The sequence below is a fragment of the Astyanax mexicanus genome, chromosome 5 (assembly GCF_023375975.1).
Source record: "Astyanax mexicanus isolate ESR-SI-001 chromosome 5, AstMex3_surface, whole genome shotgun sequence".
Lineage (NCBI taxonomy): Eukaryota > Metazoa > Chordata > Actinopteri > Characiformes > Acestrorhamphidae > Astyanax > Astyanax mexicanus.
In genome coordinates, this window is record NC_064412.1 from 40,487,279 (window position 1) to 40,511,297 (window position 24,019).

Genomic DNA, 24,019 nt, shown 5'->3' on the forward strand with positions numbered 1-24,019 from the left:
TTAGTAGTTTATTCTTTAAAGAGGACATTGCTTTATTAATCTAAAGACAAACTGTTTATATCATACAACCATAAATAGGGCAGTGGGACAGGTCTCAGACAAGATTCCACATAGTGAGCGCCACACAGTGAGCTTATCATCAGCTCAATTTCATTGAACACAAAAACAGCAACATATGCATGCATGCACTCACATACACACACACACACACACACACACATACACACACACACACATATACACACACACACGTCCATGCACACACACACACACACACTTCAAACTGTGAGTGCAGTGTCAGTGGGTATACTAGGGAGCAGGGATTCAGGCTGTGCTAAGTACTTGGGTCAATACTGCCAAGGCTTTGGATCAGTGTGTCACAGCATCTGTTACTAAACACACACACACAAACACACAAAGAGTTATAAATATACCAGTCTGAGTAATCGTGTGTGATGGCATTACAACTTGCCTTGAGGAGCACATTTCTGGGCTTGTAAGAAATGCCAGTGTTTATAATGTTTGATTCAAATACTGCATTAAAATACTAATTGTGATTCTATTAAGAAACAAAACTAAAAAGGTTTGTCTAGATGAACTGGCAAGGACAATTTGAAGTATATTTTAAATCTATTCTTACTATATTTTCTACAATTCAATACTTTGTTTTTATTCATTTAGTAACAAATTGCTGCTGGAATTTTAATATTTCTGTTACTGAGGTCATCAGCTTCTGCTCCATTGATTTTTGTTTTCTACCAGAACTTCAGGAAAGGCAATTTTTGTATTTTCATTTAAATGGTTTATTTTCAAGCATTTGCATGGCATTAGCTTTATGCTTAAGCCTATGCTTAAGGACTCATTGTAATGTGGTACAGTAAATAAACGTCAGAAATTTTAATGTGGATATAAGTGGTTGCAATAGATCTTCTGGGAACATGCATCAGTTATGAATCTCTACTTTTATTTGGGTTACAGTTCATATTTAATTTGAAGAAAAATTAAGTATGGAAAAAAGTAGCACATATTGATGGTGTATCTGATGGGTTGGTTGCTCGATATGTAGCTTGCTAGTTAACCGGCAACAAACTTGGTACGACATGAATGACCAATTGCCTGCCAGCGGGAACGCAGGATTAAGCTCCCAGCCTCCTATAATAGGGCCAAATCTTTAGGTAGGATCACTTGTTGAACTGTATGCATCTGTATGCATGTCTGAGTGTATATGTACTGTGTGTGTAAGAAGAACAGACATGACTGTATTGTGGCACCCACCTGTAAGACTGTCTGGTCTAGAAAGTACTATCCTCTCGAACATGTCATAGGCCCGCGCCCCGAACGAGGAGTGTGTGTTGTCATAAGTGTGCGTGTCATGCTTTCCCAGTGTTCCATAATGCTGGGGCTGAGCAGTCATCCCAGAACGCAGCAAAGTCGGGGACTCCATCCCATCGCCGTGTCGGCCAGGGAAGGAGGAGTGCAGTGGGTCTGGGGCGTGGCTGGAGGTAGGTGGGAGGCTTGTGCCAGGAAAGACGCTGGGCAGGGGGCGGGGCTCAGATACGATGGGTGATCCGTAAGGGCTTCCGAGGGAGGAGCCCAGTGGAGGACGAGAAGCGGGTGGAGAAGGGGCGAAGAGGGGGGAGGAGGCACGGGAGGGCACTGAACTGACACGCCTCATTACACGCCCACCTACCACCTGAAGGAAAGAGTACAGATATATATACATAGAGTTTAAACTGTATTGACAAAAAGACAGTTAAAGACAATTAATACACTTTGCAAAAGGTAGGATACTGTATTAGCTTTAAATGTAAATGTAGGACACATAATAGTCTAACAGCGCAGTTCAAATTTAGTGATGCTCCAAAATGAAAACCGAAAAAAAAAAAAAACAGAATTTGGACCATTGAATAATAGCCCAAATGTATTTTAAAAATTGTATTATTATTATTATTTTTTTGTTCATTTAATCCTATTTTATCCTACTGCCTTTTCGAACAGCTGCTGATGAGGGATTACCAAGTAGCCAGCACACTTGGGAGAAAGCGCAGCGTCATAGTTGCTAACATCCGGATTAAAACTGTGATGCTAAAAGAAGCAGGCGGCCTTGACTAGGCTGGAGTTGATTTACCGTTTTTCTGAGCTGGATTACTGGCTGAGTTGATGACAGACTTATGTCTCTGTATGAGTTCAGTGCCACTTTGGGAGTCGATGCCAAAACAAAGAGTCATACCTGCGCTGATGCTTGTCCCTCAGCCCTACAACCCATGGCCAGACTTGGACTTCCACTAGGGGCAGAGCTGGTCGACTGCGATCTCCCCTCTGACCTCCTAGGGGTCACCATGTTGCTGTAGTAGCCACTCACTTCCTGGTAACCACTGTCAGAATATGAATTCATCTGTGTTGAGCTGCGCGAGTTAACTGCTGACCCTGGGTCAAAGATTTGCGTAAGGAGAAGAAAACAGAATAAATAGATACATTGGTAAATAAATGATCACATCATTTGAGTCCTTTTGATATTAAAAAGTTATTCTTCGATTTTTATATCAAATAACTTTAAAAAATTTAAAGATTTTAAACTTTAAAAATTAGTTAGTGGAAAGGACACACAGCTGTGTGCAAATTTAGAAAGTGCATATTGTTCTTATGTAACTCCTACTTTCATGTAGGGAGATTTGTTCCAGTTCAGGTGAGTACGGTGAGCCTTGAACTCTGACCCCAAACGTGGGTGAAGGGCACTCCTCTGATGCATGGGGTTTGGACAGACCTCCTGCCGAGTCTGAGCAAAGACAAGAGAATCTATACAACATGCACACATGTGATTTATCATAGTTACACAGAATGTTCAGGTACCAGATATGTATGGCTTGTATAATCTTTCATCTTACCTAGGGTATTTTTTTTATTTAATCAAAGTTTGATAGAAAGGTTTTGTTTAATGTAGAAAAAAATAGACGGCCACCTGCCATTTGCAGTATTTGTGGAAATCTATAGCAATTGAAGCCAAAAATAAGCTTTTTGCCACCTGGTTTATAATATAAAACATTTATTTAACAACAGACCACTAATAACCTGGGAAATACTGATTGTAAGGCTTGTTGCGCTATTGTAGACAAAGTGAGAAATTCAGGAACCCAGACAATGAAGTTTATTAGATGTACTGTAGAGGATAAAACTTAACAGTTACCTTTTCCACTGGTTAAGCACATTTAATGCAATGCAATAAAAGTGATGAATGTGAAAAAATACAATAAAGGTACAATACACTTTTAGGTAAGCTCTGTCCTTTATATTATTCTTTAAAAAGAGACGTTTTTCATAGTGTGTATGCCTACATAATCTGAGTAAAAGACAAGGTCACTTTTTATCCAATCGGAAAAGTAGGAACAAGCTGTCAGGGTTTAAACACAATGCTAAACCACTTTCTGACCCCTATCCTTACACATAAACTAATAATTTTGTGTCTTTGAAAATAGACATATTGTATTGCCAAATAAAATATTGGAGTACGATTCTTACACCGCGAATTTCCAAACAATTAAACCATACATGCCCTTTTAAGGAATAAAAAGACAATCAGACGGTAACTTGTGTATCGTGTGTTTTACTGCGTGTGCTGATTTGGAGCTATATCTGTTTGTTTTGCTGTGTGTGTTGCTATTTTAGTGTGCTTTTTGTTGGCCTGTGTGTGAGGCCCAACTTTGTGTTCACTGTGTTTGTGCCATATATTTTCTCCTGTTTATGGTTAGTTAGGGTTAGTTTCTGTATTTTGTTTGCTTTTTATTTGGTTAAATTAGGTAGAGTTGTGGGTAGAATTAGTGAGGGTTAGGGTTAGGGTTAGGGTTTAGGGTTAGGGTTAGGGACACGTACACTGTACATCAGATTCTACCTCGGTTTCGGTATCAAATGACTCCGACTCAGAGACAAAAAAATTTGATTGGGACATCCCTAATACAGAGTAAAAAATAAGTAGAGGATCTTACCTGCTGATCTCCACAGCAAAGACTTCTCAGAGGAGCTGAAATAAATGAAGGACGATAAGAGGAAGAGACAAAGTGAGAAGCTCCCCAAATTCTCATCAATCTAATCACATGATAGTGTACTACTCCCAAGTCACCATGCCAGAGTAGCCAGCTTCTCCCTCAGCTATCTTTGAGGCAAATAAACCACATATCAATCTTAGACTAACATCCCAGATCAGAAGCAGCATCTCTGGGGTAAAGACAGAGCACATCAATCCTGTGCTAACACGCCCCCAGTCCTCAGACTGTATGCTATTCATCTCTCTGAGCTTTAGCACAAGGCCTGTCTTGGAAATGCAAAGTGAGCAACAGTGTCAGTTAGGCTACGTTCGCACCAGCAGCTAAAAATCTGATCTTATTTGCCATGTGTGACACAGATGTGTGAAAATGTAAACACCAAAAAATATACTCAATATGATATTTTTCATTTAGATTTTTGGCCACTGCTTTGAGTCTGGCAAGGATAAAAAATATAAACTTCACGTGTTGTTCAAGTGTTGCTCTTCAGTGCATGAGCGTCAGTTACACAGTGTGAACTGTTCAGAGGAATATAAAATATAGGTCAGATTAAAAAACTAAAAACATTGAATGTAGTGAGATAATCAGATTTTGAACACTTTTATCTGCTGTGTGAATGAAGCCTTAGAAAGAGCTGTTGAATTATGTGTCAGAGCAGAGTGAAGAGAGGCAGTGTGTTGGTTTCGCGAGTGTGAATGGGTGTGTGGCTCCGGGGACTGGTCTGAGTAAACAACAGCGCGGAGACGTCACCGCCTGAAGACTGGAGACAAGCGTCTGTTAGTGCCTGCTACCGAGCATGCCACCGAGGTGCTGACTCTGCCAGCCACAGAGCAACAGGGGCAAAAGAGACCCAGTCATGAGGAGGTCACCAACAGAAAGGTCAAAGGGCACATTGATGGTGGCCGAGCCAATAGGAGTGTGAGAAGTCTGACTGTGAGACTACACCCAAATGGCCAAATGCACCAAATGAACTGACCCAAAACACCTGAAAAAACACTCCCACTGAGAAACCCAACTGGCCAGATGACCATGCAAAAATAAAATCACACAAAAAGCTAACAAAGCTAAAGCCAATAAAGATGGACAATTAAGCAACATTTTGATTTACCAACACTTTAACATTAACAAAACTTCAGCAGATGCTGAAAGTCCTAAAGGTATATACAGAGAACTAAATCAAGCAATTCAGAAGTAATTTCTGTGTTAAGGAAAGTTATCCAATGTTACACATATTAAGGTATAGACACAGTATTTTAAACTGTGTTCACAGGACAGGTAAAAGTGGCCCAAATCTGATTGTTTTCATCATATGCGGCACAAATGTGTCATTTTTATGTTAGGGTGAAGGAGAAAACACACTGAATGTGACATTTTCATTACCAATTTGCGTCACTCCAAAATGTGACATTGTCATCTGGGATGCACTGATGTGGTAAATCTAGGCCTATGGCAATATCTGATATTACACATGTACATATATATGTGCTGATGCAGATATTCACATTTAAATCTTACAGAGACACAAGACAATCTGGTATAATTATAAAACTAAGAAACAAATTACTTAAATCAATGAATTATTGACCAACTGTAGAAGTGTGGTCATCATTGGTTTAAATATCTGTCATATTAACCAATACCAAAGATTTAAAGAAAATATACCGGTATAATTAAGTACATTAATACTTTAAGCAATGCATTCTTGCCTGAAGTCAAGCGGAGAACAAATGTAACGATGGACATTTAAGTAAACAATGCAAACAACCTAACAGAGGTTGAAAAATCCTTGCCTAAGTCTGGCTCTATAAGTGGCATTAAGCATGCTTGTGTTCACTTTGGAAACAGATATTTATTGGATGTATTATAGTCAGTTACTAATAAAATAACTCATACATTGCTGTAGCAGTGGCAGAGAACGATAAATGAATTTCACTGTGTGCAAAAGATTTAAATTTAATTTGAGACTTAGGATGAATAACCTCATAAAGTTCTTGGAGAAATGGGATTTATATGCAATGCTGGGAGAGTAATGATCATACATATTCTCAAAGGACTAAATGAAATATATCAATGAAAAGATGCGCCAGCTGTGAAAAAACATGTATTCCATTTTCTAATTTTCCTTTTTATTTTGCTACTTTACATTACTCAGCAACTGATATTTGCATAATGTCCAAACCAGAATCTTTTAAAGAATTAACAAATGACTTTTTTCCAATACAGTAGATTTCTCAGGTATAAATTGAGGCACTGTCACTTTTGTTCATAAACCTAATTATGTACACTGCTGAAGTCCTACAGTGATGCCTAAAGGTTTTGAAATACATTTGTGCATAGATTTGACCTAAAAGTAGATCAAACACATTTGATAAAATATTAGACATGGCCATTTGTGCATTGAGGAAAATGATCTAATATTACGTCTAATATTACTTTAGGTGGATACACACTATTCTAAGCTACGTTTCCACTGTTCCACTACATACAAAGTTGAAAGAAAAGTTTAAAGAATTAAATGACACAAACAAAAGAAGTGGACACGGCCAAATAATGTGCTCTTTTTACAGCAAGCTAGAGCACATTCTCTGTAGTAAGCCCAGCTGATTGCCACTGTGATGCCAGCAAAGTTGTAACTGAAACTTCACTTTTTTTTCCAAATACATGTCATGTTCATACAAAGGTTTTATTTAGATCACATTATAAAGATAAAGTGTGAACAACTTGAAATTATCAAATTAGTTTTTTAATTTGGCTAGAAAAATCTGATTTGTTCCACTTTTACCTGCAGTGCAAACGTAGGCAAAAGGAACTGTGGTGTCAAACTACGGAATTTTAGTATTCTTTAAACAGTTCTAAAGAAAAAATTTGAAATAATTGAGCCCTTCCAATAAATGAGTAACCATATATCTAACATGTCTCTCCCTTTTTTCTCCATTTATTTTCAGGCAGTCAAGAAAACTTTATATTATGTTATTTTTCCTACTATTAAGTTATTTTACCTTAATGGATATATAGATTTAAATAAAGCACATTTAGTTTTTTTTACTGTGAATAACCCATTTACTGTGATTTCTCCCAAAGGAATTTAGAATTAAAAATGCATATTGACTATACACAAGACTTAAAAGTATCCTCGACATCTCCTGATTGGGAGCAAGCACACAAGATTACGAGATTGAGCCCTCACCACTCAATTCAGCGTCGCACCACAACGCAATCACATGACATTTGTACATGACGTCACAACAAAGCCTTGTTAGACTGTTCTATGTGTGTGACCAAAAGCTACTTAGAAGGAGTCCCAACAGGACCCACCCTACCTTGACTGCAGCCTAGAATTCAGAACTTGAGTCTTATAGTTAGTTAGTAAAATACAACAAATAATATATTTTGTGCATACCTGTCGCTGGCAACACCTGGAGACTCCGCCCCCAACCTGCATCGTTCCAGCTGATTGGCCACAATCTGTCGTTCTGCCTCAAGCTCTCTGGTCAGTCGCTCAAACTGGAGTTCCTATGCCAGAGTATGAAGCAAAATGAAATTATCCAACTGTTGGATATGATTCTCCTTGCCAGATATGAAACAGTTTGAGATAAAGTTTCAGACCCAGACTAAACTAGTGTGAAGCGGATCTTTTTTTTTAAGGCACTGTCTGAGTACACCTCTCTGCCTGCTCTCCACACTGCTTTACTCCTTCAGTACAACCTAGGCAGTTCAATAGCTAAATGTGTGTGTGTGTGTGTTTGTGCGTGTGTGTGTTTCAGCTGGTGACAACTGTGCTGTCTGAGCCTGTCTTTCAATCACTGCCTGAAAACGACTCATTGATGCAGCTGTTTCAAAGGGTCTCAGGCACACGCAGGCATACACACACACACACACACATATTCACACAGATCTGCTGCCTTTGAAAAGGCGAGTAACCAATCTAAAATCATTTCTTCATGTTTACTTTGAATGTCTACCATAGTGAAGTGCTTTCCTAGACACACTTTTACAGCCCTGTCTCGTCTCAAATAGAGTGAGTAGTCAGCCTCCAAAGGGAACAACGTGGATCACTGAACACTGCAGAACAGGGCTAGTAGGCAGTCAGAAATGGTAGGCAGAGGTGTCAGCATTTTCTTAGTGAGGGTGAGATATAAAGTCGGGTTGGTGTGGTTCTGCTCTGTATTGTGCTGTGTGCTGCCAATCACAACAAGTCTCCACCATCCGACACTGCCCACACTGACAAAGCCTGTCTTGTATACTGACTTTACTTAAAGTAGGGATGTTTCTAAGACATAATTCGATAAACAAAACTATTTACATACACACCTCTCGCACAGCAGTCATGATATTTACAATATGGTCATTTTTAAGCGCTGTTGGTCATGATAATTAATTAACTAAATGATCAGAAAATGGAGAATTCTATTTATATTTAAATAAGTTGTGTGAAAAAGTTTTTGCCCTCTCATTATTTCTTATTTTTTGGCATGTTTTATACTCTTGAGTGTTTCAGATCATCAAAAGAATTGAAATAATAGTCTAAGACAACACAAATAAACACAAAATGTTGTTTTTAAAAGAAGGGTTTTTTTATTGTTAAGGACGACAAAAACTAAACCTACATGGCCCTGTGTGAAAAACTGTTTACATCCTAAACCTAATAACTGGTTGGGCCACCCTTAGCAGCAACAACTACAATCAAGCGTTTGTGGCAACTTGTCTTTCACAGTGCTATGGAACCGAATCGTAAATTTATCTATACCCCTACACAGTGGTGGATGTTGGTCTTTCAAGGAGGGGAAGCTCAATTTCGGCCTACATCTTAACATATGTAGTTTTATTTATACGTAAATTCTACTATCCCTGAGATTTTTTTTTTTGTAAACAAAAGGCATTATTTTCAAGTTTTCACTACACACCAAAAAGGTACCCATTCTTTACATTGAACAATTACATAAAAAAGACGCTATGACATGAATAAACAGAAAATTATCAGTACAAAAAAACATTACGCAAAATCTTTAAAGTTGGTAAAGGAAAAAATGTAGGTAAATTTATTTCCTTTTTGGACAGTTTTAATTTCCTTCAATAATCCCTTTATTAATTTAAATTATTTAAATTACTTTTAATAATAACACAATACTTACTACTGGCCCCTGTTCATTTATGTCCTGAGATAGTTTCATCAAGAGGCATGGCCATCAGTACATTTTATTTGTTACAGCACTTCCAGTCAGCCAGCTCACTTTATCATATCAGAACAGCTGAAAATACCTGTTATTTTTCCCAACCTTTTACACCAAATTAATCTGAGCAGTTGATCTGCCCTGCTGTTTAACTCTAAGTTTTTCTTCGTAAGAAAGACTATCAAATGGATTTTTACACTAAAAGATCGCTGATTCGCTCATTTCGCTGTCAATCAAAAAGGGACTCCGCCTCAGACAGATCATCCAATCATCACGCAGAAGCTGCTGCTCCATAGACCCCCAGAGACGCTGAGCATCCGATGGGCTGGACAAAGCCCAGCATTTATCCAATGACTCGTCTCGTTTCGCCGCGCGCTTTGCTCCACTATTGAAGTCTGTGGACGCTCAGCGTCCACACTGTTTAAAGCACTGTAAAGCTGCGGGAATGAGTGAGAGGAAAGCCGCGGCGTTACCAGCGATAAGAAGCTGATTCTGAACTAAGTTCAGCTCGGTGTAGCGCATATTTAATCAGTGACATGTACACACAACAGTACATATTTAATCACTTATTTTTTTACATTTTAGGGGAAGCTGAGCTTCCCTTGCAGTCTTAGAGCAATCGCCACTGCCCTTACACCCCTATGCCTCAGCATCTTAATAATATTCAGGTCAGGAATTTGACTTGGCCACTCCAAAGTCTTCACTTTGTTTGTCTTCAGCCATTCAGAGGTTGACTTGCTTCCATTTATCACAGCAAGTCTTCCAGGTCCTGAAGCAGCAAAAAAGCCCCAGACCATCACACTACCACCAGCATTTTTATACGGTGTTACTTTTACACCAGATGTAATGGGACACACACCCTCCAAAAGAACGCTGACCTTAACTGAGGCAGGTGAGGCCTGAAGTTCTTTGGGTGTTGTTGTGGGGTCTTTTGTGACCTCTTGGATGAGTCATAGCTGCGCTCTTGGGGTAATTTTGGTCGACCAGCCACTGTTCCATATTTATTTGTTCCTGAATTTCTTTGGACATTGTCATGATGATTGTCATGGTCTACTTTGATTTTAAATGAAAACCTTAATTTAAAAACTGCATTTTTTTGTTTACTTGTGTTGATGTGATAAACATGCAAATGAAAAACCATAAAGGGAGCAAACACTTTTTTAAGTAAGCTGATTTAAAAAAAAAATATTTTAAAACCAGTTTATTTTATTGGTAGAAGTTTTCTGTGCGGCAGAGTACAGACCCAAGTTATAAATTAACAATAAACAGAATACAAAATAAAATAACATTGCAGTTCTCGTAAATTATGTAGTTTCCTCAGATGTGTGTAATGTATTAATGTATTCTTCTTTGTTCTCCATACTATGAAAAACATAATGTGCAATACTAAGTTCAAAAGTTCAAAAATGATTGAGGTGATATTCATATATTATACGATAAGTAAATAATGTAACAGGCCTAGCCCAGTATTTTTCATTTGCCATGATTAACATTTCTATAACACAAATAAAAAAGGTCAGAGCTGTTCTGTTAGGTCTTTCAAAAGGCCTGTTAATGCTCAGTAAGACTTTCTATGTTTGTAAAAAAAAAACACAGCACATTTGAAAAAGAAAACACATATGTTAATGTAGTCTTTCACACCAAATCTGAAAGTGATGGACTGCAATGCCGCATGCATTTTTCAGCGGGGGCAGCCAGAGGTGTCAGCATTTTCTCAGTGAGTGTGTGTGTGTGGTTCTGTTCTGTACTGTGCTGTGTTATGCCAGTCACAACAAGTCTCCACCATGTGACACTGCCCACACTGACAAAGCCTGTCTTGTATACTGACGTCACTTAAAATAGGGACTAGAACCACAAACACACACACAGGCCAGTTAACACAATGTCACTCACATAGAGACCCATTTACACACACTGTACACTGCACACTGACTGTACAACAATGAATGTTATGTTTTTTTGTTTTCTGAGGTAGCATGTGTATAATGATGATTTTGCAATACATTTACGCAAAGAAACACACAAATGTTTTTTTTATTTTCTTTGCAGAACATATGTATTTTATAAGAATGCACGGACATTGCACAAAACATTATAGAAGGCCTGGCCTGTGTAGCCACTCCCAACACCATTTATGCAACGCTTCTGAAAAGTTATTTCCAGTCATACAATACCCGTCTCCCATATCTTTAAAAACTGGGAACTGAAGGTCAGATTACTGTTTTAGAAATATTTTAAATTAATGATTTTTTTTTTTAAAAACATCACAAACAGATCTGTGTCAGTGGGGAAATCATACATTTTTATTCCATTCTCTGATGATTGGAGTATCCCCACACAGCACAGCAAACCATCTCAGAGAATATATGCAGGGAGGAGTTGGAGGAAAGGGCACAGGCGTACAGCTTGACATGATGTTTATATATCGTAAAAAAGACAGATAACATGTTTATGTTTACAAACATACATAAATATGTTTTAATGTATAAGGTCCTGGTTGTCTGTGTTGTGTTTTAATGTATATTCTATGCACATGTAAATTTTGTCTCCTTCTTCTGTTGTTTTTAAAAGTTATAAACTTAAAGCTGATGTCCGTACGTTTTGGGATTCGGGGGATTTAGGGCCCTGTCTGTGTCACGCCGCCTCAGTCTCCTTCTACACTGTCGGACTCCATTTCCCAGAATATCTCTGATAATGACGTCAACAGCACCCGTTCGTCTTCACCCAATCGCATTACACTCCGACGCTCTGATTCTCCCGTGTTCTGAGTTAGTTCCGGTTCATCTCTATCTGGCTCCGGTATTTAAGGCAGCAGTTTGTAAACAAACACCGCGAGGTATTGCTAACTTATGTTACATACTAAGCGTTTTCCTGTATATTGTTTTTGCCTTCTCGTTACGACCCTGTTTTCGGATTATCGGTTTCTGTCTTTTGTTTTGCCCTTTCTGGATTTGATGTATGGTTGGACTGCTTCTCGGTTACGAACTCGGACTGTATTTTTGACTACGTTTCCTGTCATCTGTGAGATCACTGTTTGCCTGGCTATTCTGTTAGCAGTGTCTGTTAGCCATCCTGCTAATAAACCTGTCTGTATTTTTAACTCGGCTCGTGTCACTCCTCACTACCTGGCGTCACAGTCTGGTGAGAGTGGGTAATTGCACCAAGCATGCAGAAGAATCATTTTAAACTGGGTGGGTGTGATTTGGTCTCCTTTTAGAGCGGATTAATCCAATTCCAGTTTATGTTCAATGAGTATATTAGGCTTTGCAGGGATGGTCGATCCAGCACACTGGTACTGTTAAACACAAGTTTTAAAATATTCCTATAGCTCGATAAACATTAGGATATGTATCATTTATGCTTTATTTACAGAATCTGTCACGGACAGGTGTTTTTTACTGCTGTCAGTTCACTGCATTCAAGCAGAGCTAAACACAATCAGCCTCCGTAGCCAGGCTATGCCAGTGCGTGATGACGTAATCACACAGGCACGCAGCCAGATAGGCTAGGCTAGGCTAGGCTAGTCTCGTTTCCCCTCGGCTCCAGCGCCGGACATTTTAGATGCAACGAGTGCCCCTGACGGCAAGACATAAGCTTTCACAAGTGATTAAGCAGAAGAGATAGTTGATGGGAGGGAGGACTAATTCAGTGGTGTGGAAGTGGTTTGGCCTTCAAAAGTCTGACAAACTTCAGACTTCAGCTTGCTGCAAATTGTACCGGAGAGTGGTGCTGACTAGCAGCGGTAATACTAATCTAATCTGTTTCACCACCTCAAGCAATTCCACTACATACAATATTTATTATATATTACATTAATGTTGACCATTTTTATTTCTAAAGTATTATATCGTTTTTGTGAGAGGAGACTTTAAAGACTTAAATAGTAGTAGGTACAGATTTCCATTGCAGGGATTCTTGCAGATGCCTTCAAAATATTTATATCGATATCCAAATTTTATCGTATCGACTGAAATTAAGGAATATATCTCAATATGAATTTTGGCCATATCATTCAGCACTAAAATGAACATACATTGGCAACTAGGTACGTGTGATGGGCTACCTTGAAAAAGTGTGTTTGTGTGTTTACCTGCTCCTTGACAGATGCCAGTATGTTAGTGGTGGTTGTTTCTGTCTCCATCTTGCTGGCACTGGATCCTTCCTTGCAGCTTAGCACCTCCTCCTCCTCTGCTGCAGGCCCTTGCTCAGGAGCAGGCATCGCCCCTGTGCCACACACACACACACACACACACAAATTATGATTTACACACTAAGGCGTTATTATTTGCCAGCTTCACAATGAGAGTTTCACCGTAAAATGCATAATGACCTGTCAACTGCTTCAACTATAGCATATCTGGCACAGAAGCCATTTCCAGCTTATCAAAGCAGCACTGGCTGAATCTGTGTGTGTGTGTGTGTGTGTGTGCGTGTGTGTGATTGTAGTGACAGCCCCGCAGGCTCCTGCTCTCCGTGGCATTAGCTCTGTGCTCCAAAGAAACACAAGGCAAAGGAGAAATGTGTTGAAAGTGTGTTCCAACAACACAGCATGCAAATCCAAGCCAAAACAACCTGTTCCCCTCCACATCCCCCCAGGACAACAGAAGGTAAAAGCAGCCTGATCAGCATGTGCTCCCCGACCCACCCACTTAAAACGGATCTTCCTGAGCTATTCTTCATTTGTGAGCTTATATTATATATCAGACACACAGCAGGGAGGGCTGTGCCTATGCAAACACACAGAATCACAGATAGAGGGTATGCACTGACGTCACATTCCTGCAGGAACATGTCCCATTAAGCTCAACTGGGCCGGGATTAATTTTACCAGGGGAGGTGTGGGAAAACATTTTTACTACAGGACAATATATGACCGTATCACAAATGAGAAGAAATCTCTGCATAAATGACTCACATGGGAGTGGCTATTTGATTTACACACTGCTGTCACTTGTAACGTGATAAAAACAAATATTGTAATATAATTTCTTTAAATAATATATATCATTATATATAAAAAACATTTATTTATAATTTTATAGCATTTCCTTTAGGAGTCCCATTAGGAACCCCCCTATAACTACCAATGCCCTAAACACTAGGAGGGAAAAAAGTAGCACATGCCTCCTCCAACACATGTGAAGACAGTGCTGCTACTGATGTAGCATTAATGGGAGTTAAGCGCAGAGATCCCCGGCTTTGATTCATCAGCTAACAGATGCTTGTGCTGACAGACATCACCTTGAAAATGATGAGGGCAGAAAGTGCCATCTACCCACTAGGGCTGCAGGACATTTTACATTGCAAATGTTCTTTTTTCTACGATATATATATATCGCGATATTAAACAATGCAGGGCCCATTATGTCACCAGCCCCACCCCCACCTGCGCTGTCTTGTGTCTGGACCGATCAAGAGCTGAGTAAGAGGTAAAAACTCAAAACCCGAGGAAAACAACAAAACAACAGTAATCAGCCCTTTAATCATGCTCTTACATGGATTTTTTAAAAGGTAAATAAGAGCGTTTTTCTGGAATTAAAAGGGCAAATTCAGCTGTAACTGAAAATATCTGCAAAAAACTGGACTGCAGGACTGAAGTGCACAGCTTTTGACACGTGTTTAGAAGCACGTGCCCAACCATGTGGATGGAGGCCATGCGGTTGGTTACCTTGTATTTACTCCTCCCCTTCCCCTCGCGCTTCTAAGGCAGCAGAACCCTGTCACTCACACAGACACAGAGACAACACTGTGTATCTACTTCTTGTGTCAAAAATCAAAACATTGCAACATGACGTATTTAATTTAATTGCCTTAAGTGACAGTGCGCATCCTGCTATGTGACTATTGCGCATGCTCACATCGCAATCATGATGCTTAAACGATATATCGTGCTGCCCTACTACCAACCTAGAGAGAGCATGGCCAATTTAGAGTTACTTTTTGCCACTCACACTGTCTTGTTCTCTCATATGCCCTCTTATGGAGGAGAGGGGAATAGGCTCCACACACACACACACACACACACACACTGGTTTTACTGATGTACTTACAGACATATGTAATTTCAATTACAACGCAGGAAAAAATTACTTTAGCTTTTCTGTGTGCACCGTGCCTCACAGGGGAAGAAAAGCATTGGGGAGGTAAGGGGTTAATGGTGTGAAACATTGCACTGTGGGACTGAATCTAGATCATTTCTGTGTAATGACCAAGCTATCTGCAATAAATGCTCAATACTTTGTTGTAATCTTGTTTCGGTTCATCTTTCCGATGGTAAGAAGAACCAAGGTTTGAGTAGTTCCCCAGAACAGGTGGAAAAGTTTAGCTGTTCTGGTCATAGAGATAGCGATAGAAACAGCCCTGACCAGGGCTGCCTTTCCGGCAGAATCAGGATAAAGATAACAAGAATTAAACTAATCACCACTTACTTGATACACACTCCCCAAATAGCCCAAAGAGACAATCTTTATATGGTAATAATAATATGATCCAGGACACTGGTCCAGTGGTCTAAAGCGCTGCCACTACGAGCGAGGGACGCTGGTTCGAACCCCCGCTCATGCAGCTTTGCCATCAAGCTGCTGGCGCTCAGAGTGAGCACACTGGGCCCTGCTTCCCCAAGGTGGGTAGATAGTGCTCTCTCCCCACATCACTAAAGGGTGATGTCCACAGCTGTCTGTGAGTCTGTGAGCTGATGTATCAGAACCGAGTCGCTGTGCTTTCCTCTGAGTGCGCTGTGATGCTACTCGGTAATGCTACATCAGCAGCAGCAGTTAGAAAAGAAGCGGTGGCTGACTTCACATGTATCAGAGGAAGCATGTGTTATTCTTCACCCTCCTGGTGTGTTGGGGAATCACTGGTGATAGCGGGAGTCCTAATAAATGGTTGGGTAATTGACTGTGCAAAAAATACAATTATAAAGAAATAGTACTTTTCAACAGTTTTTGAAAGAATATTTACCTACATATTAGTTCACACAGGACTAATGCAGCTTGAGTTTTTTTTACAGCTCAAACAAATCACTAAGGTATATCTGGTAGCACTTTCTTCAACCCCACATCCGTAGGTAAAATTAATACTAACATAATAGGGCTTATGTTGGACTTGTGGCAATGTTTTTGTACAACAGGGGAATTATGAGTTCAAATTAGAGGCCGACCGATCGATCGGCCAGCCGATTTAATCGGCCGATTTTTGTTATTTTTTTATCAATCGGCATCGGCCGATTTTCTTATTTGGCCGCGCCGATTTTAATCCGGCACATCTGCGGGCAGCTACTTGGAACGCAGCGCAAGGTTTCAAGAGTGAGCAAGACTTTCAACGGGTAAGGCATCCATTTTTACAATCCAGTGTCCCAAAGTCTATATTTTCTCTCATGATTAGTAATCTGTGATGTTGCTTCATTTACTGAAAAAGAATAGAATTTCAACTGCATCGGTGTTGTAGCATTTCTCTCCAAACGAAACTATGCTTAGCGTTGATGGCAGGAGTGCATTTGGAATGCGCCCTGACTATGCAAGGCAAGCCCTATCTATAAGCTCTAGTATAAAATAACTGACGTCTCTTCTTCAGAAACGAAAATCTAAGTAAATAAAATCAAATTAACACTTGATATTTTCAGGATTTAAATTATTTTTAGACGAAATGAAAAAGGGCAGGACTAAAACTGTTTAAGGATATTCGCAGCATCAGCTGCGCTGAAATAATAATTACTGGTTAGTCAGGATTATTAGAGGACTGTACTTCTCCTTATATATAAACAGTGTTGGGCACGTTACTTTGAAAAAGTAATTAGTTATAGTTACTGGTTACTTCTCCAAAAAAGTAACTGAGTTACTAACGGAGTTACTCCACTATAAAAGTAATTAGTTACCAGTAAAAGTAACTATCGCGTTACTTTTTATTATTCGCCCGTCAAAAAAAGGAAATCAATTATGCATTTACTATTATTATTAGAAAAATAACAAAAAATAACAAACGAAAATAAACCCAAAATGTTGACAAAAATATAATCTAACGAATTTCAAAAAAATAAAACGAAATTCTCCACACAACCAAAGAAAATTACTAAAACTTGTAATACTGAAAAAAGCGGAAAAACGCGTCTGGGGATGAAATTTAACAAACCAAGCCACACTCAAAAGAAATATGTATATATAAAACAAAATAATGGACAAAAACAACAATTTAGTGCCCGTTAAAATGGTATTAATATAACAGCTTCACCAAAAGAGAATAGAGCTTAGATCGTGCCCAAAAAATCCGACCCAGCCGGAGCCCGTGCACATTCTGCCCAAGCCCGAACCATAAACTGTCATTATGAGCCTGACCCGATCCGCCCCATAAACTGTCTGTTTTCGGGCTGATTGAATGAGCGAAAAATAATCAGAATTATGTTAATTAACACTGTAACATAGAAGCATAGAACTATTATTTAATTTAAATGATTTTTAAGAACAGCTACACACAATGCTGCAAGTCAAACGCGGAGGCGTTCACGTGCGCCCAGAGCTACGTGATTACAGTTTTCATTTTTATTATAGTTTAATTTTATTTTGTTTTTATTTTTTCTGTTCATTTTAGGGTGGGCTTGCTAGCGCGAGCGCTTTACACAAGAACTAACGGACCACGAGTGCCGCGCGCTCGGCACAACAACTCCCGCTGTACAACTCCGCTGTACAACAGCGCTTATAAATAAATTAAACACAAAAATGAGGGTATTCTATCAGTAATTTCAGTTCGTTTTAGTTAGTTTTATAAACACAAAATACAGTTCGAGATAGTTATGTTTTTCCTTTTAATTACCGTTTTTATTAGATTCAGTTAACACAAATGTTTTTCACTTTCAATTTTCGCTATTTCGTTCGCTTTAGTGAACAATAATAATTGGTTACTTAGCAACATTGTGATTATCACACCAGAGCTTTATATAAAATAAAAATAGGAGCCTGATTTCGGGTCGGTCCTCAGGTCAGGTGGGATTCGGGCAGAGAATCTAAGCTCTAAAATAGAAAGCAGCAGCACCACAAAAACCGGAGCAGCTAAAAAGAGCTTAACGTCCTTAATTCGGAACTTGGGTTGTCCACGGCAATCACTGAATTGATTAGAGCACGCAAATCGTCACAATTGTGCCTCACTTCACCACGCCAAACCACAGGCACAGCGGCCAGAAGCTCAAGTTCACCGGACAGAGGAGGGGTTAACCAGGGCAAAGCGAAATAAAAAAAAAAGTTAATAGAGCTGCTAAAGTAACGTGCAGTAACGGGGTGTCGGAAATGGTAACGGCGTTATAGTTACAGTCATAGTAATTAGTTAGATTACTCGTTACTGAAAAAAGTAACGGCGTTAGTAACCGGCGTTAGTGCCGCCTCCTGCTGTTCTGCTGTAAAACTCACCCGTTTAAAGCGGTTTGCGCTGTTAGATATTAAATGAAACGATGAGCAGAATTTTCTGTTTTGTCGGGTTCTACTTTAGAACCCCCTCCAGACTTTTCTGATAAAAGCTCATTTTATCCTGAACCTATAAAGTCCGCGCTCTTCAGCTTTCTCAACTCATTTTCCGCTCACGCACCGATCCAGTACAGCTGATGAGACGCGTTTCTCTGGCTAAGGAGCTCATTTGAAGAAGAAAAAAAACAGATAAAGCTATATTTAAATTACAGCACCTGTCTGTTTTTGCATTATTTATAATTTTATTCTTAATTTAAACGTCACCCATTTTTGTAAAATAATAGCTGCAGCCCTAATGTGAACATTTTATAACATTGTCCTCCCATGTCCATTCGTTTTCAACTGCATGGAGTTGAAGAAGAAATGAGCTTTGCCGTTTTGGAGTAACTATCTAAAGTTGTGACATTATGGAAGTCTTCTTGCACTCTGTTAAACATATTAAAATGAATAATTAATAGACTAACAGACTGCAACAAGTCATACATTTGTTAATTAGTAGGCCCCTACAGTAAATTTTATATAATAGCCAACATAATATTTCTACTATAAACATGAATATATAGTGTATAATAGAACATATGTTATATAATGAATAAAATAAAATGTTATGGATAATACAATCTAAATAAAATTAATATTTTTTTTATTAACATATAGTGATATAGTAACATTAAAGTCACTATAAAATGCTAACCTTATTTTCAATAAATTGTGTGAAGTTTACAACTGTTGTTCCTCCTCTTACTAGTATGATTTTAAGCATGCCAAATAAATATAATACGATAGCATATCGGCCCTAAAAATCGGCAGGTCACATCGGCCATCGGCTGACTCTGACCACTAATGATCGGTATCGGCATCGGCCTTAGAAAAACCCATATCGGTCGGTCTCTAGTTCAAATTAATGGCAGTTTGGCTCAAGACCTACCCATCAAAATTACCAAACAACCAACTGGTCCATGGGCATTGAAATGGGCCCAAAAAAAGGGTTTTACATACCTAAATTTAGAGTCATGGAAATGTACAGTGGTTCACAGTCCTGGTTTAGAGTACCACTGCCCTGCTGGTTTAAGTGTTTTTTATGCAGTAACAGTCACAGATCTTCCAGTTTGTTTCAGTAAGAGCTGGTCTGTGATTATTTGGATTCGGTGAACAGTAATTAGAATAACCTCTAAGACCTGTGGGACGGTGCTTCTCTAGGATAAGGATTGAAAATCACTGCACTAAGGCCTCATTCACATAAATCTGGATTTTTTTTAAACAAAGGGTTTGGGCTGTGATTTGACCTGTCATCCAAAAAAAGGTCTTTTTAATCTGATGAAAACGGAGCTTTTTGAAAATGACTCCCACTGGGAAGCAAATTAAAAGTAGTTTTATGAAAACATTGATGTCACAAAGTAAGTCTGCAAATGTCTGTTTTTGTTTATAATAGCAGAATAAGCCTAAAACATTGGCAAAGCTTGTCAAATTGTTTATGTTGTCTTTGGGAATTGCCAATTAATAACACGTTAAAAGCTTAATTTAATTTTATTATTATTACATAACATAGCAGAGGCATCAAGGTACCTCTACTGAGCTGGCATGTTAATTTTAAGGGTTTTGAGTGGTATTCTGTTTTTGTGTGGATGGGGATATTTTCAAAAACGCTGCTGGTGTGGACAAAGATATTTTTAAAAATGCCCACAAAAAAAACTTTTTTTTTAATATCAGGATTTGTGTGAATGTGGCCTAAGCAAGCCTGAAAGCTTCATTTTTTGGGTTCTGGGTTACCTTTAATTCTGTGAATTGCAGCAATCCCTTTTCATCATACTTCTTTATCATTCAGCAGTCTGTAAAATGATATACCTAGTTTCTTTCTGAATCGGTCTGTGCTATTCTGCACAGCATTACAGCATTAAAACTGAATACTAAAGCTGCCACCCAGCATAATATAGCAATTGAAAATTGATAATGTTGAATAAAATGATGTGCCAGTATTAAATATATATTTGATGGATATCACAATTGACACACATAAAACAATGACAAATTTCTTATTGAGAATTATTGTTCTGCCTGTCAACGGATATCATGCTGTAAAATATTAGTGATGCACCTTTAGCCTACAGCCAAATTTTTCATTTTGTTTGGTTTTGACCAAAAACTTTAATTTCAGTGCATCCCTATAATATATGCACCTACAACACAAACAAAAATGATCAATCAAACTAAATCAAATAAGCATTGCCTACTATACACACAACATGTAACAGAAATATTGAAATTATTTCAGGATTTGAATAGTATTCGCTTACAGTTTTTCCCAAATGTTAAAATGCATTTTTAAAAACTTGGCTCAGTTTCTCAAAACTCTAAACATAAACTGAAAATGATTAACTGCTTTGTTGAAACTCCACAAATCTCTAGCAAAACTGATTCCTTCCACCAAAACAACACACACAGCTATTTATATGCTCACTTGCAGAGCATCAAAAAACACTGACCAGATCAATTCAAAGCACTATTGTCAGAAGTATTTGGTTATGTTTTTGACTTCATGAGGCCACTGTACAAATTCAAATGCATACAAGCTAATGGAAATATGGTGTGTTTCTGTTCTTTATATTTATTTGGTGTGGTGTAGGAGCCCCCATACAGCATTACAGTACTACATGCATATGTAATGTAAGTACAATGAGAAACATGATGAGGAAAATCAGTTCCCATACAAAGAGGTAACAAAAATGTATTTGTTACAAAATGAAAAGAAACAGATCACTGTTCTTCAGACCTCTGTCATCTCGGTCAGACAAGAGGACCCGTGCTAAATGATGCAATTTGTGTTTAGTGTTTTGCAAAGCTGTGATTTAGAATGATATTTTAGAGAGAACATGTGGAATTATGCTTAGAGTTTTGCAGTTTGGAGTCACAATGTTGACACATGAGCTTCATGTTTTTGGATTTGTGTGCACATTTCCATATTTTGTGTAAAAAGAATGTGGAAAAACTGTAAAAATACTGATTTTTAAAAATATTTAATGCTTGCCCCTAAAATAGAGCATGCTTCACTTTTAAAAACCCAATGCACACACAACGCTTCTATGACCTGCTGCCCTACATTTAATTTCATCTTGGCCTTTGAGAGCAAAAAGAAAGAAAGCTACACACTCACACACACCACACACACCACACCACACACATAACTACTGCCACCATGCAATATTCCCCAGCACACACCCGGACAATACAAATCAGTATAAAACGCATAAACTTCATAAATGCCACTCACCCGCTGTGCTGGCATTTGCAAAACTGAAATCCCAAATCCTCTTTAGAAGTCATTAAGTCCCCCACCCACCCCGACGCCGGATTTACCAAGAATCTGCTGTCGTTCAGGACAGCTCTCTGAGTTCAGCACTGGAGAGGAAAGACGAAAGAAGAAGAAGAGTAAAAAGGAGAAGAAAAAAGAAAACATAAGAGAAGAGAAGACAGGAAAGGAGAGAAAAGAGGAGAAGAAAAGACAAGACAGGAAAGAACAGAAGAGAAGGGAAGAGAAAGGAAGAAAGTAGAAGAGAAGAGAAATACAGAAGAGAAAATAGGAGAAGAGAGGTGAAGATAAAATCAGAGAAGAGGAGACAAAAAGAAGAAGAGAGGACAAGACAGGAGAGAAGAGGAAAAAAACACCAAGCAACAAAAAATAACTATCTTATGAGAGTCATCTGACAGAGTGTGCCAACTCAACACAGAAGCCTCTCTTTTAGTCTATTCTCATTTCTCAGTTATCCAAAGGGAAAAAGTTGGCTCCTACCACAAACAAACTCACACACACAAACACATAAGGACACACATTTATAATCTTCTACTGAGCTCACTAAATGAAACAGGAAAGAAAGAGCCTAAATGCATTTAGAATACAATTGCTAAGAGTTGCTTTGCACTCCACAGTAGCACAACGGTGTACAAGATGAAAATAACTGAGGAGATATTCTGAGTTAAATTTATTGTAAATTGCCAGAAGTGTTTAAATTAAATTTCTACTAAATGGCAGAGGATGTAGAACATTCCCTTTCTAACTTTACAGAAAAAGCATCACCACTAGGGCACAACACACAACAGGGTGACATTCACAGGTGTGCAGATTTGAGCATGTGAGGTAAAACATGCATTAGAACACGAGCTGCGCTCACAGGAAGCAGTAATTGAGGGGATGGCAGAAATAGAACTGTCAGATTAGTCGATTAACAAAATAGTCATTCATTGCAGCCAATCACAACTCCTATTAAGGGTTGCAACGATGTGAGATTTTCATGGTATTATACCTCAGAAAATCTCACAGAATATTATGTAATTCAATATAAAATTTACATAAATTGAATATAAATATATATGTAAAAACGGTTCTGTGGGCAGTGACACGACTGACGTATACATTATCTCCACAGAATTGTTTCTATTCATAGTGCTTATGGTGCTCGTGGGTGTGCTCACAGGTGTGGTATTTTGAAAAGCGTTGTTTTAAAATAGCAAAAAGGCACATTGCGTAAGATGTTAGCGGCTAATGTAGAGAAATTTATTTAACACTGTGTGTAGAGTTTTGCCATAAGTGAGATGCTGAAAATGTGCTTATAGTAGGGCTGGCCCGAATAGCGTTTTTTGAGCTCCGGATATTCGGCACTGATTCGAAGCGAATATTCGAATATTCGTTTTTAAAAAAAGAGGTAAAAAAAAAAAAAAAAAAAAAGCAAATCACGGCCCCTTTAACCCACTGAAAAATGTTCAATTTGCTCTGACCGACGAGACATATTCACCCCGGATTTTTGGTGTTTTTATCCCGGATTTTTGTGTTTTCACCCCATATTTTTTCTGTGTTTTTAGCCCAGATTTCTTTGTGTTTTCATCCCGGAATTTCTGCTGCCCCACACCGCTGCTGCACGGTTTCTCCGCTGCGCAAGCCAGCCCAGTAAATTGCTGTTTGTGTTTTCACACTTAGGCTATTTGCTTAAAAAAAACAAACAAAAAAAACGTTTGTTCAGGAAGTATTTTATATTCTTAAACATTGTTGATTATATTAGAGGACAGTCATTGTAAACTGTACTTGGTCTATTTCGGTTAAAGGATTGTGCAGGGCATATTACTGATTTTGTATTTTTGCACTTGGGCTATAAGCTCAATATTAAATATTTCGTTTGTTTAGAAATTATTTTATATTTTTAAACCATGTTAAATTATATTAGAGTAGAGGAAAGTCATTGTTAATGACGTTATTGTACTTGGTCTATTTCGGTTTAAGGATTGTGCAGGGCATAGCCATATTACTGATTTTGTATTTTTGCACTTGGGCTATAAGCTCAATATTAAATATTTCGTTTGCTTAGAAATTATT

The 24,019-nt window shown here is 38.5% G+C and overlaps 1 protein-coding gene across 3 annotated transcripts in view; it reads right to left on the reverse strand.

The window, feature by feature from the left end:
• Positions 1 to 24,019, reverse strand: part of pkp4 (plakophilin 4) — a 51,888-nt gene that overhangs the window by 16,632 nt on the left and 11,237 nt on the right. For 2 of the 3 annotated variants that reach the window (XM_015605723.3, XM_007248824.4), the window contains exons 2-7: positions 13,299 to 13,432; positions 7,438 to 7,550; positions 3,981 to 4,015; positions 2,657 to 2,776; positions 2,231 to 2,427; positions 1,276 to 1,693 (exon numbers count right to left, since the gene is read on the reverse strand). In XM_015605723.3, the coding sequence (XP_015461209.3) occupies positions 1,276 to 1,693; positions 2,231 to 2,427; positions 2,657 to 2,776; positions 3,981 to 4,015; positions 7,438 to 7,550; positions 13,299 to 13,427 (1,012 nt within the window). In that variant the 5' untranslated portion in view covers positions 13,428 to 13,432. The remainder of the gene's footprint in view (positions 1 to 1,275; positions 1,694 to 2,230; positions 2,428 to 2,656; positions 2,777 to 3,980; positions 4,016 to 7,437; positions 7,551 to 13,298; positions 13,433 to 24,019) is intronic. The other variant, XM_022675255.2, reaches the window with a different exon arrangement.